General features: G+C 30.1%; 2 protein-coding genes across 3 annotated transcripts; both read right to left on the bottom strand.

The window, feature by feature from the left end:
- Positions 1-990: 990 nt before the first annotated feature.
- On the bottom strand, positions 991-6,244 carry LOC115695914 (uncharacterized). Its single transcript, XM_030623009.2, has 12 exons — positions 6,028-6,244; positions 5,356-5,448; positions 4,783-4,911; positions 4,388-4,688; positions 4,142-4,260; positions 3,479-3,611; positions 3,295-3,371; positions 2,680-2,877; positions 1,893-2,082; positions 1,616-1,794; positions 1,396-1,496; positions 991-1,293 (listed from the first exon to the last, which is right to left on the bottom strand). Exons 1-12 carry the CDS (start codon positions 6,040-6,042, stop codon positions 1,158-1,160), a joined length of 1,671 nt encoding a protein of 556 aa, XP_030478869.2. The 5' UTR covers positions 6,043-6,244; the 3' UTR covers positions 991-1,157.
- A 4,113-nt stretch (positions 6,245-10,357) lies between these two features.
- LOC115725505 (uncharacterized) lies at positions 10,358-13,614 on the bottom strand. Of its 2 annotated transcripts, XM_030655053.2 has the most exons (7): positions 13,412-13,614; positions 11,826-12,759; positions 11,627-11,715; positions 11,058-11,169; positions 10,916-10,968; positions 10,661-10,815; positions 10,358-10,481 (listed from the first exon to the last, which is right to left on the bottom strand). In XM_030655053.2, exons 2-6 carry the CDS (start codon positions 12,742-12,744, stop codon positions 10,672-10,674), a joined length of 1,317 nt encoding a protein of 438 aa, XP_030510913.1. In that variant the 5' UTR covers positions 12,745-12,759; positions 13,412-13,614; the 3' UTR covers positions 10,358-10,481; positions 10,661-10,671. The 2 variants fall into 2 exon arrangements, with proteins under 2 accessions (XP_030510913.1, XP_030510912.1); XM_030655052.2 differs by having other exon boundaries at positions 10,358-10,815.
- Between the last annotated feature and the right edge of the window lie 3,531 nt (positions 13,615-17,145).

The raw sequence follows: 17,145 nt of genomic DNA, 5'->3' as shown, positions 1-17,145 counted from the left end.
TTTCCATGGCCGCGGCTAGAAAGTCTGGGCAGAAACGTGGTTTTTTGATGCACTTTTGGCCGCGGCGAGACCACTTTTGGCCGCGGCGAGCGTCCGTACGGTCAGGGGTATTTTTGTCCGACGAATCCTAAAAATTAGATATAAATAGAAAACTGCGATTGGAAGTCAAGAGAAGCGATTTGGAACCCTAAAACACAGCAGAAAGAGGCAAGAAGAGCATAGAGATTCAAGTGAAGATCCAGAATTCATCCTCCAACAGTTCTTTTCTTTATTCCTCTTTAATTTATTTATGTTGAATATTGCTATAGGAATGGTTATGGATTTATTTCTGAACTAAATTTCCCATTTAGGGAGGATGATGATTGTTGTTTAATGTTTTGCCTAGTTAATGTTTAATTACCATTCCTCAATTCTTGTGTGTGAAATTATCTTAGTTTGTTCTTAATTTCATGTTTAAGATTGATCACCTTATGCATGCTTTATGATCTCAATTCGAAATCTGAAAAGTGAGAATTGAGAATGCTAAAATTTAGATAATCGATGTTCTATGTGAAACGAAAGTATTTGCATGACTTATGTGACGAGTAGATTATTGCTTAATGCTGATTTCATGTTAGTTTAATTAAGGAATTAATTAGATAACATGTGATTTAGAATCTAGAAGATCTGAAAGGAGCTAGGTTATTTCATAATCTGTCATTCACTCCAAGAATAGGATAGTAATTAAGCATTAACGAATTGGGTAAACAACAACAGGATTCTCCTCCCTATTGTCTCATCTTGCTCAACTTTAAATTGTGTTATTAAGTTTTCTGAATTTCTTTCATATTTTACTGTTTTTAAATCATAATTGCTTTCGATTTACCGAATAGAATCATAAGTATAATTTAGTGGTACTTAATCCAATTCCCTGTGGGATCGACCTCACCTGTGTGAGATTTACTACTTGATTGCGTATACTTGCGTAGTGTTTAAAATTATAGCAACATATTCCAAATAAAATTTCTCTTGTTAGACTAGACAATGACAAATCTCATTGACCCAAAATCAAATGGCCTAATAATCTAATGCCCTTCATACCAAAATGAACTGATTCATTGTTTGTCTTGAAAGTACAACATTTTAGTCATAGACACTTACCTAGCCACTAGTGTCCCTTAGGCCATGCATCTGCACAAGTTGTCTTTAACTAACTCGATACCCGAATTACACGAAGTTAAGATTGAAGAGACGATTCGCCTTTGAATATCTTTGTACTCTATTGCCAGCTTCACATCCCAGCGAGTGTTTTCTCTACAAAGATGAAAATACACACACAAACCATGTGTCACTGTCAAAAACAACAACAACAAATTATATGATATGATGATAGGCTGAATCAAGAAACTACTTGACCTGTCATCAAGTTCTGCTTCGCCGAGTCTCTCCATCATGTCATGAAAGTTGAGTCGGAGTTGTTCGAGAATTTCTATTTCATTCTCCAAGTTTTCTTGCACCTGAAAATGTAGGGAACAATGATAAGGAAAAAGAACCAAAAGAAATTAAAAAAAGCCAGTTGCCTAATATGAACATCAAGCACAATACTGCACTGAGACAAAATAAGATAAAAAATTACAAGGGTTTTAGAGTGTGGCATTGCATTTTGAGCTCTTCTGAAGTAGTCCAGCAATGGAGATGGCAATCCATAATGGAAAATATCGTGGTTTTTCGAGAACCACGTACCCCTTGCCATGTGAGTGTTCGTACTTGATACATGACTATTCTCATCGAAATCACCCTCATCGCCTTCGAGTTCTGCATGAGAAAAAATATAAAAAGTTATACGATTATGCTTTAGAAACGATAGTATCATCCAATACTAATGAATAACACGGTGGATGGAGTAAACTCGCCTAATGGGATGATGTCGTACGGGTTATCTCCTTTTGGAACAAAGCCATAGAAGGTAATGAGATGAGAAGAAGAGAAGTTGCCATAGCTAAGGAAGCATTCCTCTCCTGCACTGCATGGCCTTGACAAACAGAATTTCAAGGTATTTGTTTTAGAGTCCACTTTGCCATATGATATTACATGTGGGGATAGCTGTGACAAAGAAAACAACAACTATATTTCTCAACGAGAATCAATAAGAAACTAAAACTTAGATATATACAACTAAACAATATTAAGCTGATGCTATTGAGAAACAAAATTCAATTAAAAGAGAGAAATGTCTCCAAATTTGAGCCATGGTAAGATGTGTTAGGATCTCACATTGACTAATTACAAGATTGATTTGGGCATCCTACTATCTTAGGCTAGCTTTTGGGAGTGAATTCTACCCAAGTGTCAAGTGGTATCAGAACCATACACCCTCAAGTGGGACCAACATCTCAGAAGGGGTGACTTGCAGAAGGTGCAACCTGTGGATTAGGCCTAGAGTAGGCCACCGTAGAGTGGGCCGCCGTGGATGTCGGCTCCAAAAGGGGGTGTATTGTTAGGATCCCTCATTGACAAAGTATTGGGGACACTCCTTTGTTAGGCTAGCTTTTAGGAGTGAGTTCTATCCAAGTGGTTGTATCAGATTTAAAATAGCGTGAGACTACTGTTGTATCGGAAAGAATCTAAGTTTAACCGAGCAATAAGAAAGGAAAAATGTTAAGAAAACAAGTATAGAGTGAAAGAAGAAAAAACACAAACCGAATGATTCAAAAAGCCAGCTACAGGAACTAAACATGTCCTTAGTTCTCCATCAGGAAACATTATCTTCATGCTGTTCGAGTACCAGAGTTCACAAGCCCATAAGAACTGCTCCCATGTATACAACTCTGGTGGAAATATATCTGGATGCTCATTGCAAAGAGGTGGAACCAGCTGATTATACTGCTCCTGCAAGTGCTGTTTCATATAAAAGATTTATATGGAATGGATTAGTTTATTATGGTGAAGTGAATGGCTTGTTCTTTTTTATTTTGACAACAAAAGTTTGAAACAAATTAACTAATCAATTTCGATTGATTTCATAACTATACTATTGGCCGCACAATCAGGGTATGAAGCCACCGTCGTTTGAGTATAGCGTGTAGATACGAGAATTTCCACCTTGTTGAAGATCTAGTGGTGCTACCAAAATATTTTTGCTTACTTTTAGACTTTAAAGTGTCTTGGAATGCAATGCCTAAACTCAAATCTGTCTAATCCCAAAGGAGGCCACAACTTATGGTCGGGGCAAGCCAATGCCAAAAATCTATTTTTTGGTTCGTGGTTAATGCCAAACGGCCGACATTGTAACATAAAGTAGATAAACCGAGTTACCTCTTTCGCTTGTATGATCTCCTCCATCAGCACAGTGTCACCCAAAACCATGAAAGCTTCAACTCCAAAACTCAATCCTATAGTATTCAAAAGAAATGTTAAGATGAAAATACTAACTTTATGGTGTGTTGAATTGGATTGGATTAGATTATATTGTTTAACACCTAATAATAAATTGATGCACCTGTACGAAATTCTTCTGGCAGTGTCTCAAAGTAGTTCTTAAATCTTGAATTAGTATTGTACTTCTCTTTCATGCTCCACAGCAACAGCATCGTCTCGGAGGACATTTCATTCCTCTTTTCTAATATATGATACTGCAAAGTATATGCCAATCACTAACAAAGGTATTTCAACAAAACCATAAAGCATATGAATAGAGATGTGAAAATTACAATTTGGTAGTTTTGTACTGAAAATCTAAAGAGACCGAAAAAACTGGTAAGTTAGTTAACTACAATATATTTTTCATAGCAATAAATATTGATTGAAGGAATAGGAATAAAACAGATGAATGCTTTTCTCCCACTTGTAATTAGGAATTTTCTTTATGCTTAACAATCTCTACATACTTCAATCTTCTATTTTGTAAAACAAAGAACGGTTTTTATCACAAGTTTGTTTCTACCCGAAATTGAAGTTTAGATCTTGCTGCACCCATCCAAGTGATTGTTCACAAACCCCCAATGTCTAATCCCCGATCCCGAAACATTTGCACATGAGCTTTAACAATAGTTCTTGTGAGTACTACTCTTGAATAAGGCCTTAAAGTAATGTTCAAAATTTTGTTCCATATGCACTAGATAAGTTCAAAACAAAATTGATAAACATAAATTTTGTTCCATACCATGTCAGATTTTTTCATTAGATCTTCGGAAATGATTAAAGAGGTAGGGATCTCCAAAGCAGTATCGCCAACCTTAAGATCTTCTCTTGCTATGGCTCCTCTTCCCGCTCCTTCCACATCTAACGAGGCATAAAAAAACATGATATCGTTCCAAACTTGGCAACTTATGTAAGGTAGCAAAATATGGCAAAACTTTATTCTTGATTAACAAAGACCTTTATGTAAGAGAGAGAAGGAAAACCTTACAGGCAATCTGTAACCTTGACTTCATGCCATTGTCTTCACCCCATTGCACCAAACAGTTTTCTTTGTCACAGCTGTGGTCTTCTACAATGACAGACTTGATACTATTCTCATTCGAACAGTTACTAATCATATCAACAACCGCAATGTGTAACTCTTCCAAGATATTCTTTTGCATTTGTGTACAACTATCGAGTGAGTTCTCAACAATCCGAAGGATTGAATTCAAAGCCAGTAGCTCATTTCTAGGACTGTACAAGTCAACTGTTGAGATTGTCTCATCTTCCCAAAAATATAGCTCTACCTGTACCATAGTTAGCCCATAATTTCATCATTATATACCAAGTCATGTTGACTTGTTATAATCCAAGGATAAAAATACCAAAGTAGTAGATTACCTCATCAAAGTTTATGATCCTTGCTATCTGTAGCATGATTTTCAATGAAGTTTTAATTTCATCAGGATCATTTGAGCTGTTCAAATGTATTACCTCCTTTGTATTAAATCCCTTCTTTTGTAACAAGATCTACAAATCAAGGAGAAGTTTGTAAGGATAATGACAGCAATTATCATACCTATTCTTCGGGTAATCAAATCCCCTCCTTTTAGTTAGATAAGAGTTCCTTTCTAGCATTCATAGCCTTGAGTGAGAAAAGCCCCTTTTGTTTCCAAACCTCCATTGGTGTAAATAAGGAAACTTCCATCACATCAGGCACAAGTAAGTTCAAATTTGCATAAGTATGGCTTAAGAATGAAAATGCAGCATATATGTAATATGTATAACTAAGTAATATGTAATTAGGCATATACACTTAGATTTTAGTATTAATTTTCTTGCATTATAGGTATTAGACTTAGACAAATATAGGATTTAGTAGGATTAACTACCTACAATCAGTAGTATTTTAATGCCCATAAACTATATTCAATTGCTAATACATGGAATGTAGTCGAAAATCTCGATTTGCACCTTCTTTCTATCGAAAAGAGAATCACTTTCCGAAAGCTCAAGAACAATTGTGCAGTTTTCTTCTGATTTCACAGCTCCAGAAGTTGAAGATTCCTGCAAAAACCAAACAAATAAATTACAATATATCAAATTTTCTGAGCACAAATAAATCACATTGTAATGTAGCTGAAGCATTAAACTAAAGCTACAAATAGCTTTTCTCAGTAACCAAACACTACCCATCAACCTCTCAAAACTTGATTACATCCTAAATATGTTAAACCACATTAGTCATGTCAATTGCAATGACAGTTAAATATGTTAGGTGTTTCTTAGCTTCATTTTTCTAGGTTAACAGCTTTAAAAATCGAAGCTTTAAGAATCAAACTGAACAATAATATAAAAAAAACAAATCACCTTCTTCTTTTTCTGGTTTATAAACATAATTTTTGTAGAAATAACCAAATGGGGTGGAGCAAAAATGTCATAAGATTGGATTAAAAGACCAATTTTGATACAAAATGAATGGTAACAAAGATTATGAATACTTGAATTGAAACCGTAGAAGGACAGTGGCAAAGATAAGTAAAGCTCAAAAAACAAAAATGGCATAAAGATAAAAGTATATGATTCAGAAGAGTACATAAATTTCAGGGAGAGAAGTAAAGAATCAGACTTTGAAGACTGGCTTACCTTGTGAACCTCCATTGAAATTGAATCCCACAGAGAGAGCTAGAAAAGAAAGATTTAGGCGGCAACAGTGGGAAGTAGAGACAAGTGCAGTGCAGGAGTCCAGGTTTTCTTACTATTCTTTTTTGTAACTAAATTCTTTGAGGAATCATTTCAAAAAAAAAAAAAAAAATTCTTTGAGGAAAAAAAAAAAAAATCTTTGAGGAAAAATGTTTAGTGTAGCATTTTCTTAGATATCAATATTGTTATATTGGTATAATTAAGTATTGAATTTTACTTTTCAAAAAAAAAAAAAAGTATTGAATTTTATATAGTTTAATACAATAATTTTGACAAAATATTGCTACCTAATCGCAAGACGACAAATTTAGAAGTACTAGTACTATTAATATTCAATAACAAATGCTAAATATTTGGTTTTACTCTGATAACAATACCCAATCATAAGACGACATATCTAAAAGTATTAGCACTATTAATATCCAAAACAATGCTAAATATTTGGTTTTACTCTGATAACAATACTCAATCATGAGACGACATATATAGAAGTACTAGCACTATTAATATTCAATGACAATGCTAAATATTTAGTTTTACTACTATAAAAACTAATAAATTCAATTTTTGATAAATACTAAATATTTTTAAAATTTTGATAAGTACATGATCACATTAAATGTCAATTCGTATTTTTTTTTATTGGTATATTTAAAGTAAATTTTAAATAAACAATAAAAATTTAATGATCTAGATCAATTAGGGACTGTCACGTGATTATTGACTTGACGTATTACAGTTAAGTTTAAAAAATATAACTTAAGCATTATTACTGTAAAAAATTAAACTTAAATATTTATCTACAACTCGAGTTTAACTTATGTATTTATATCGCAAATTACTCTATTATAATTTATAATTTAATAAAATTACAAAATATAAAATATATTTATTTTTTAACATAAAATACAAAAAAAAAATATATATATTTAGGGTTTCTTTTATAAATACAATTATTAAAAATGTTAATCAATTATACACTTTATATATCTTCGAGTTTTTTTTTTAATTAATTTTATAACTTCTAACAAAGCAAGTGAATATATATTTCAAAAATAATTTTAAGAGAGACTAAAGTCCATAGCTCAACAAAATAAGTTTGAAATAGTGGTGTGACTGTTTGTGAATTGTGGGGTAGATTGTGATTCTAATTTCTCCTCAAACCAAAGAAATTAGAGTGTTGTGAGTTGCGGAGTGGATTGTAATTCTATTTTCTTCGCAATTAGAACAATGTTAGTTGCGATTCTAGTTTCTTCGCAATCATGAGCAATATGATGCAAGGTGGGTTGCAATTTTTGGTTTCTTTATAACCAAAGCGGTGTGAGTTAGTGGTTGGGTTGCAATTTTAATGTAAGTGTTTTTCAAAGCGTTTAGATATCATTAAAAAAAGATTTTTTGTAAGTAAATTAAAAATTATATAAATTATGTTAATTTTTAAAATAGCTTATCAAAAGTTCTTTTGGAGAAGCTTTCCAAAAGAATTTTTAAATTAAAAAATATTTTTTTTTTACTCAAACAGTTGACTTTTTTAATCCTAGAAGCTAAAAAAAAAAAATAGTTCATAAAAACTAAGCCAAACAGGACTTATGTAAATGATTTGATACTAGACTCCTTATTTTTAAGTATTTGTTGCAAGTTGTTAAGCTTGACTAAAATGACACATGTCACTATCACTTCGGAATAGTTTTGATTCGATAATTATTATAAAAATTAATTAAAATATATTTTAAATATTATATAATTTAGTTCCTGTATACAATCCAATTCAACACAATTTTTATTTTAGTTTTTCGAGTTTTGTAGGCTCGAGTCATGTTTTCGGGTTTGGCAAGTCTTGTGTTCAACTCGCTACAATCTATTTCTTAGCTGGTATAATAAAATAACCAAAACATATTCTGTTAGTCAGGATCGGGTCAAGCATATGACAACTTAGACCATTACACAAGGCCTCCTATATTAAAATATCTCTTATTTTTTTTTTTTTTATAATGTATAATATACATAATAAATATTTTTAAAAAAATGTATTATTTTGGCACCTGACAAAATTACATTCTTAATTTAATAAATAAATCAAATAATATAAATATATCTAAATATTAATTAAAAAAAAACATGTATTGTTTCTACAGTGTACAACATATATGCCGCGGACTGTAGGGGTGTTCATCCGATCCAATCCGCACTTTTTTGCTCAAACAACATCCAATCCGCACTAAGTGCGGATTTCATATTTTGGATCCAATCCGATCCGCATAAGAGTTTAAATCCAATCCAATCCAATCCGTAATAGTGCGGATTGGATCGGTTATTTTGGATTGGTTACTTTTTTAATAATAAATTATTTAATATTTTATAGAAAAAAAATTAAAAAAAGACTATTGTTTCTTAATTTCCAATAATAATCTATTTCTATCTCTATTTATATACAAATCAAACCAATATACATATATCTATATTTATATATCAATATATATGTACTTATTCTTAGATTTACACTAAAATATATATGTATCTCTTACTAAAATAAATAAGCTAGTATACATATATTTAAATTTATGTGTATGTGTCTATGTGAATAAGAATTATTTTTCTTGTGTTTTTATTATAAAATAAATAAAATGCACCAACTCAATATATTACTAAAAATGATTAGGAAATTAGAAATTTGTGTCTTGTTTTGATTAATATATATTATATATTATAATTTTTTAAAAATATATATAATTAAGTGCGGATTGGATTGGATCGGTTACTTTTTGAGGTCAAACAACATCCAATCCGCACAAGTGCGGATTTTGGATTTTTCAATCCAATTCAATCCGCACAAGTGCGGATATCCGCATTTTGCGGATTGGATTGGATTGGATACTTTGTGAACACCCCTAGCGGACTGTAGCATTAACCTCAAAATGCAATCTTCCATAGTGCTTAATTGAAACAAACATGAACAACATAACCACATAGATTGAAATTTGAATAATTTTTTTTTTTTTTTGTTGATGTTTGTTTACTAATCTCAAAAAGTTTTAATAGTTGAATATCAATCACATTATCTATAAAACATGACTAGGTTATATCTTTATAAATAATAAAAAAAATAGTAAAAATTCCAAAAAATACATTAAATGCAATTATAAGGTGTATTTTTTTACTCTAGTGTATATTATTTTACAATTAATTAATAATTTAAAAGTTTTGAGTTCGAATCGATGAACTCTTCATTTTTCTAATCACTCTCTCACTACTAAGTTAATTTTAGTGCCTTTATAAGGTGAATTATTGGTTTAACAATTTTTTATTTTATTTTAGAATAGCAGCAAAGAAATGAAAATGCTCCAAAATAACACCAAAACAAATTAATGAATTTTCTACCGAAATATATTATTTTCTACTTATAAGAAGAGATTTCCAATTATTTACATTGATAAATTTGTCCTTGGTATTCGTTAGTGTTACTTTTTGATATTTAATACCAATTCTAAGTTTAGAGAACTCCATATTTTTTTCTAAAAATATTTTAATGATGTCAATATAGACTAAAAAATTATCAAAATAATAAATGATAATTAGAATTTTTGCTCTCTAAATTTTGAAATCCGTCTAAAATTCTCTCTAAATTATTAAGATTGTTGAATTTAAAGACTTTTTACTAATTTTAATAAAAACAATCTAAAATAATGAAAATTCAGGGAACATAATTTAGCACATGTCAAAATTTGAGAGACATAATTTGTCACATATCAAAATTTGAGGAGCATAATTTAATAGATATCAAAGTCGAAGAATATGATTTAGTACATGAACAGTCATCAAATTAATAAAATTAAATAAAAATCCTTAAATCCAACAAGTTCTATAGATAAATTTTTAATAGTAAAAAAATATTAAGAGAACATGATTTATTACATATCAAATTTCAAATACGAAAAATTCTTAATTAACCAATAACAATTTCTACCAAAATCGAGAGTAACATAGAGTGAAGTGAAGGTAAAATAAATAATAAAAAAAAACTCAATTTTGAGTAATTAGGATAGTAAAAAGGAAGTTTAATTAGAGTGAATAATCAATATATGACCATAATAAGCTGGCTTCCAATATTTTGTATAAGTTTTACTAAAAACTTTTCTGACATTGAGTAGTGAAATTTTATAGATCTGTAATCTCATCTTTAATCCATATTCACTAAACTAAACTCACTCAATGTATTTTGTGTTTTGCATCACAAAATCACAAACTTTGATTGATTTACCAAATAAAATAAAAATTAGAAATTAATGTGCATCAACACTAAGAACAAGAATCTTATTGATAAATTCCATTCTGTTGTTGACTGCTCTCTTATTATCAGCTTGAAAATTCAGCAACAATATTTTCATAGCAGCCCATTCCAGCTTCCAAAAAAAAAAAGGGACCAAAAACAAATAAGAAATGAATCAAATAATGCTACAATTTCATTTCCCACATCACAACTATGAGTGTAACCAAACTATGTTTGACCAAAATGCAAGAGAAAAAAACAGAACAAAAGAACAGTGAAAGACAGAAGAAAGATGACATATAGTATACATACAATCTTGTTGTCTAGTGCTTGTAATCCGGGTTGTCTCGTAACCCAAGTTTCGAAAGTACAAAACAGTATGAATCCCAGTCGGTTCTTCGAAGATATTTCAACAACTTCTTCCTCCTTTGCACCATACTTGTAAGACCCTTCCTAGAATGCTTATCCTATAATCATAGGATATGTATATTATTAGTATATATAAGAAAAAAAACATTTTACCTCTTGGGAGTTACATGTATGATATTTTTTAAGTTCTTTTCTCACCTTTTTGTGTAGAGTTGTGGATAAATGTTTGATCTTGGTTGTGAGTTGTGCCACTGCATTGAACAATCGAAATAAAGAGTAAGGAGTTGAATATATACAGAGACAATCTTAAAGTATTATGCTTTTCCCTATAAATAGATACCTTGTACTCTTGCAGATCCACAATCGGATTCCGATAATTTAAACTCATCTCTAACTTTGGCGAGCTCAAGTTTCATTTTTTCTGCTGCCGACATGTTATCTGGATGGAAATACTGCATCGATGATGTTTCGAAAGTTGAAGAAATTCAGTTCAATGTTCAGACATCAAAAAACTACAAACTCATTTCAAGCAAAGAGAAATTTTTAAAAGAAGTTGCTTTTATTAACTGATGTGTAGATAACTATAATTAGAAGAATGAAGAATTCAATGGACATTTCTCATATACTCTAAAATTCATACATATATAAATTCTAAAAGAAAATAAAATACAGAGCACTGGATTTGAATTTGAGACTCCAACTTATCTACTCAAACATGCAATTAAAATACAGTGTTCTAGTTTCAAAACAAGATCTGGGACAAGAAAAAACTTGTTTCAAAATTCAAAATAAAAGTGTCCTCACATTAATTGTAATCCAATTGTGTCAAATAAATTAAACGATGATCAAAACTAACTTCACATACTTTAACTTAATCGTCACTGTAATTTAAATGAAACAGAAACTTACCTTCTCAACCAGGTGTTCCTGTGGAGGTTGTGTCATAAAGTTAGGAGTTTGACTCAACCGGCCCAATAAATTGAGTCTCTCAATTGAAGCTAAAAAAATCCAAATCAACAAGTGAATATAGATTATGAGCATATTCTAGTCTGACCATGAATAATGGATAATAAAACAAGAAACTCAGGCACAAAGTTCGGTTACTTACTGGAATTCTTCTTCATTTCCTCCTCCGCCGATATCTTCTCCAAACTCTCCTTCAAATCTTGAATGTAAGGAAGAGTAGACTCAGCCTTACGGTCTTCAAACTCCCTAATCTTTATCAACCTCTCATTTAACTCCTCTATCGAAAACCAAGCTCCGTCCTTGGCCTCAGGCCTCAACTCCCTCAACATATTCCCTAAATCCTCCTCTGGATATGTCCTCGCAAACGCCGCCCCCGCAGCCTTTAACCTATATCCATCTCTCTTCTCCCTCGTATCCTTTCCAAACACAGATGCTGGCAACATGTCAGTGCCTCCTATCATTGTTGTCCGCTGAGGGGAATCCGATGGTTTCAATCTCAAACGGTTCGTAAACAAATTATACATCTCAGACTCCCTACGATTGCCATCTTGCTGACCCTTTCCAGATGACTTTAGCTTTTTCATGCTCATACGAATAGCTTCAAACGAAAGGTTTCCTTTTCCAATTTGGTCGGCATTGTCACCCTCCGCCTTACCAAGCACATTTCTGCTCAACAACTCCTTAAACGAGTTGTTCGAGGGCCCACCTGAAGAGAAAGGCGAAGGTGCATCAGATCTGCGGCGGAACTCAGAAAGATTGTTACGAATTTCTTGCAGGGCATCAGAGACCTTGGAGGGGTTGGTAATAGTAGATTGAGAGGGATGAGGGAAAGTGAAATTTCTGGGCGGGGGCGGTGAAGTTGATCTTTGCTCCTGCTGCTGCCTCAGACTGGCTTTGACATCACTGAAGTATGAAGAGAAGGGGGACTCGGACGTGGAGGACTTTGATTTGTCCTTTTGGTCATCTGGGTCAGCTGAGTTTGAGGAGGAGGTGGTGGAGAAAAGGTGGAACAGAGAAGGGTTCGCCAAGGTTCTGCATTTTGGTACCAATAGGAGCGCCATAGCACAGGCTTTGAACTGCAAAAATGTAATTTTGAAATGAAAATCTGAAATTAATTACTGAAAACTTATTTTTGAAAAATTTGATTGACTCACTTTCTAAAATATTTACACCAAAATACTACACACATGACTTCACTCATTTAACATGACAAAGATAGAGTGAAGACTCATGCCTGCCTCAAACCTAACAATAACAATAGCAAGGACTCATCTCTCACTATTTGAAAACTCTTTTTAGCTAACTAGCCAAACTGACTATACCCTTATTCCTCTTAGTTTTTAAACAACGTTGAATGTTAAGAGCTACATACAATAAGCTATGTGGAAGAAGGGTCTTCATCTAAATTATAGTAAATACAACTAAATAGTTATTCTTCAGTTAAAAAACTGATCTTTGTGATATTGATACTTGTAATGTGCTATGATAAACATTATACAATGCCTAAACAAGAACAATAACAACAATTTTAGCATAATTCATTGAGGTCTTTTATCGAACATATGGCAGTCATTCAAAATCGTTTACAAAAAAGACTACATATTCCTCACTTCCTTTTCTCTATAACAATAACCCTTAATTATTTTGATTCGAAATCCACTAAAAATACAAATTTTATACAACAAATCCAAAAAAAAAAAAAATGAGAGTGAAAAAAACAAGACTTACAATTAAAATGTATATACAGATTTGTTGAAGGATATGCTGTTCGGAACCAGACGAGTTGTGAAGAAGAAGAAGAATAGGAGAGAAGTAGGAGGCGAAGAAGAATAAGAGCTTATATGGTTTTTAGGTTTTTGGGATTTGGGAAATGAATTTTTCGGAAAACATTATTTTCAAGCTTAGTTTTTGAGTTCAGAACGAAGAAGGAGAAGAAGGGTTGTGTTTGAAAATTTGGGGTTTATGAAATTGGGCCTAGGTTTTGGGCTCAAAGACTAGGCCCACTACAATTAACTAGGGATAGTTTTCAAAAAAATACAAAAATTATAAAAATATAGATTTTTTCAACATTTTTATGATTTTTAGATTTTATTTATATAAAATATAATTTTTTATTGTATTTTTATGTTCTGTTTTTGTTATTTTATAGTTGATTTTTTGTTATTTGTATTGTTATTTTATTGTATTTTTTATAAAATATCGTAAAAATGTACCAAAAAAAATTAAACGTAAAAATAAAAAACTTTTAAATAAATTAGTGTTTTATGTAATTATTACAATTAACTACCTTCAAATGGTGTTTCACATAAAAATAAGTGAAAATCACATTATTTATGGTTTATATGACTTTATTTTTTAGAAAAAAAAACTTTTAACCCAGGAGGAAATTATAAATGTCATGGATTTTTATACTTTTTGTTTGTGCAAAAATATAACTTTTTTAAAAAAGATTATTTATGAGAAAATTAAAGAAAAAGTTGAACAATATGAGAAAATTAAGGTAATAAGGTACTGATAGGTAATCAATTATCATAAATGGGGTAACCAGATACTTTATGCTGTTTTTTCTATATTTTTCTTAACTTTTTTTCTGAAATTTTCTAATAAAATAATTCGTTTTTTTTTGAGAAAAATCATATTTTTGCAAACTTATACTTTAAAAGCCATAAAAATAAAAATTTCTACAACAACATTCTAAAATTAATTCCTCTAAGCTTTTCTCCAAAGCATAACAATAAAAATTATGTATTTTATGACTGCATAAACCATAAAGGTCATATGTGCATTTACAACTTGTTCTCTTCTTGATAATAAGGATGAATAACTATGAATTCCAACCATGAGTGATTTTTTTTTATGTCATTTTACCAATTCCATAGATTCCCAATAATTCGATATAAAGTCATATATTTTTAGGAAAATTTACAAAAATACTGAAATTTGAATTAATTTTTACAAAAATACTATTACACGATTTTTTTTTTCAAAAACACTGTGTTTTTATAAAACAATAGTAGAACACAAAAGGGAACAACTAAAAATAACAGTGGAACAGCTAAAAAATAACCGTAGAACAACAGTGAAAACTTTACACAGTAGACAGTATAAAACTTGCACAGTATTTTTAAAAAAAATTATGCCCCACAGTAAAAAAGTAAAAATATTGAAAATTTCAATATGTGGTGTAAATAATCTTATTTTTTTTATATAATTATATATTCAAAAATTTTCGAAAATATGTCAAGTGAAGTCTAAATAGATATCAACGTATAGAAGAAATGCTCTCTTTTTTTTTTCAAGAAAAAAAAACACCATAAAGGTATTGGTTATTTTTAAGGGAAATTTACATGTTATACTAACTTTTGCTATTTTTTTACAAAAATACTGTCAGGCAGTATTTTTTACATTTTTACTGTGTTTTTTTATAAGTTTCATGATGCAGTATACTGTGTTAAGTTTTCACTGGTGTTCTACTGGTGTTTTACTGGTATTCTACTGTTGTTTTGAGTTGTTCTGCTTTGTGTTTTACTGGTGTTTTATAAAAATACAGTATTTTTGAAAAGATTTTCGTGTGACAGTATTTTTGTAAAAGTTAACCCAAATTCTAGTATTTTTGTAAGTTCCCCTAATTTTAAACTTCCTGTTATTTAAGAAAACAAATTAGAAGGCCCCGTTTGAGACTTTGGGCTGGGCCTTTGACAGTCCAAATTGAACGCAACTCAGATTTCGGGCCTTCACTTGAGCCCACTAAGCCCACATATTCTAAAATTTGGATCAAAATGATATCTTTCTCGTTTTCTTTTTTTATAATTTGTAATATAAATATTTAAATTTAATAAAGACATAATTTTATAATAATATTTCAATATAATAAATATATTTTATTTATTAAAAGTTCATAAATAAATTTAAAAATAAAACACTTATATTTTTTTTAATAAATACTTATGTTTATAAGTTATTCAGTATCTAAAAAATTAAACAAAATTGTAATTAAATGTGACATTTATGTATAAGTATTATATTTATATTATTATTGATAATATTTATAACTTATTAATGATTAATATGTTTATTATAATAATATTTTTGATAATGTTGTTGATATAATGTGTTCATTAAAATTTAATATATAATTTTCTAAATAAATTATGTATGTTTATTATTTGTTTTTTTTATATGTTTGAGACTTTGAGTGTGTTTGTTATTTATTTATATAAGACTTGGGGAAAATTTACTACCTTATATAAATTGTACATAAAGTTAGAATTATGTTTATGTATCTAATAAAATGTATAATTAAATGTAAATAAGTTATTTTATATTATACAATAGGGTTGTACATAAATTTTTATAAATCTCGCAACCCACAAACTGTTCAAAACAAACCGAGATAACCTAACGAAAAATGCAAACTGAAAAACATGACGAAAATATAACCCGCCCAATCTTTAAATTGGGCGGGTTGAAAATAATAATCAACCCGAACTAACCCGACCAACCCGATTAAGAGTATTTTTTATATATATATTTATTATATATATTATATAATTTATATATATTTATTAAAAAAAATAAAAAGTTTAAACTATTATATTTCTTTTATGGTGGTTGATTTGAACTTTGAATTCAATTTATATATTTCTTTCATTATTACAATTAACTAAAATATAAAAATTAAATGCGAAAAAAACCCGACCAAACCGACCAATTTTTATTGGGTGGGTTGAAATTTTTTTTCTTAATTGAGCAAGTTGCATTTAGATTTTTGTAACCCGATCTTTACGTTGGGTTATATAAATTATAACACAAACCGACTAAACGGAGTGAACGTAAACCTCTATTATACAGGGTTATAAAATTATATAATGAATAAAACTATTTCCAAATAGCATGAAATTCTCAAAGACTTTTATTTATTCTCTTTATTCATATTCATATATATTATCTTAATTATTTTATTTTGGTTGGTGAAAGATACATGGAAGAGAGAATGACAAGTACATTCTAATTTGACAATTTGTAGCAAAGAATGGTGTCATCAAATTCTTCAAACCACTTTGCCACAAAATAAATAAATAAATAAAATTCTTCAAACCAAACAAACAAAACACACCATTTTAAAAATGAAAATACTAAAAGAGGGGGCTACAATATTACAACACATACCACTAACATATATTTTAAATTTTTAACAAAAAAAATGTTATACATAACTATAATGGCACGTTTACTATATAGTATTCACAATCGGAATAAATTAAAGGAGAAATGTAACGGAATAAATGAAAAATAATCGGAATCAATATTTGTAATATGTTGTTTACTAAAATTTTTTGGAAATGGAATGGTAGTGATTTATCTTGTTTACTTTATTAGGAAACGTAATCGGAATGCTTAAATTGACTAAATTGCCCTTTTGAGTTAAACTATATTATATGATAGTTATTTTGTAAGACATA

Source organism: Cannabis sativa, chromosome 6, assembly GCF_029168945.1.
Source record: "Cannabis sativa cultivar Pink pepper isolate KNU-18-1 chromosome 6, ASM2916894v1, whole genome shotgun sequence".
Taxonomy (NCBI): Eukaryota; Viridiplantae; Streptophyta; class Magnoliopsida; order Rosales; family Cannabaceae; genus Cannabis; species Cannabis sativa.
This window is presented reverse-complemented; position numbering and strand designations above follow the sequence as displayed.

Excerpts from the sequence above, each read along its gene's own strand:
- LOC115725505 (XM_030655052.2), bottom strand. The coding sequence starts at position 12,744 with ATGGCGCTCCTATTGGTACCAAAATGCAGAACCTTGGCGAACCCTTCT. Across the intron at positions 11,170-11,626 it reads AGGAACACCTGGTTGAGAAG|TATTTCCATCCAGATAACAT; the intron begins GTAAGTTTCTGT and ends TCATCGATGCAG. Across the intron at positions 10,969-11,057 it reads TGGATCTGCAAGAGTACAAG|TGGCACAACTCACAACCAAG; the intron begins GTATCTATTTAT and ends TGTTCAATGCAG.
- LOC115695914 (XM_030623009.2), bottom strand. Across the intron at positions 4,912-5,355 it reads CTCTTTTCGATAGAAAGAAG|ATCTTGTTACAAAAGAAGGG; the intron begins GTGCAAATCGAG and ends CTTGATTTGTAG. Across the intron at positions 2,083-2,679 it reads CTGGCTTTTTGAATCATTCG|CTATCCCCACATGTAATATC; the intron begins GTTTGTGTTTTT and ends TCTTTGTCACAG.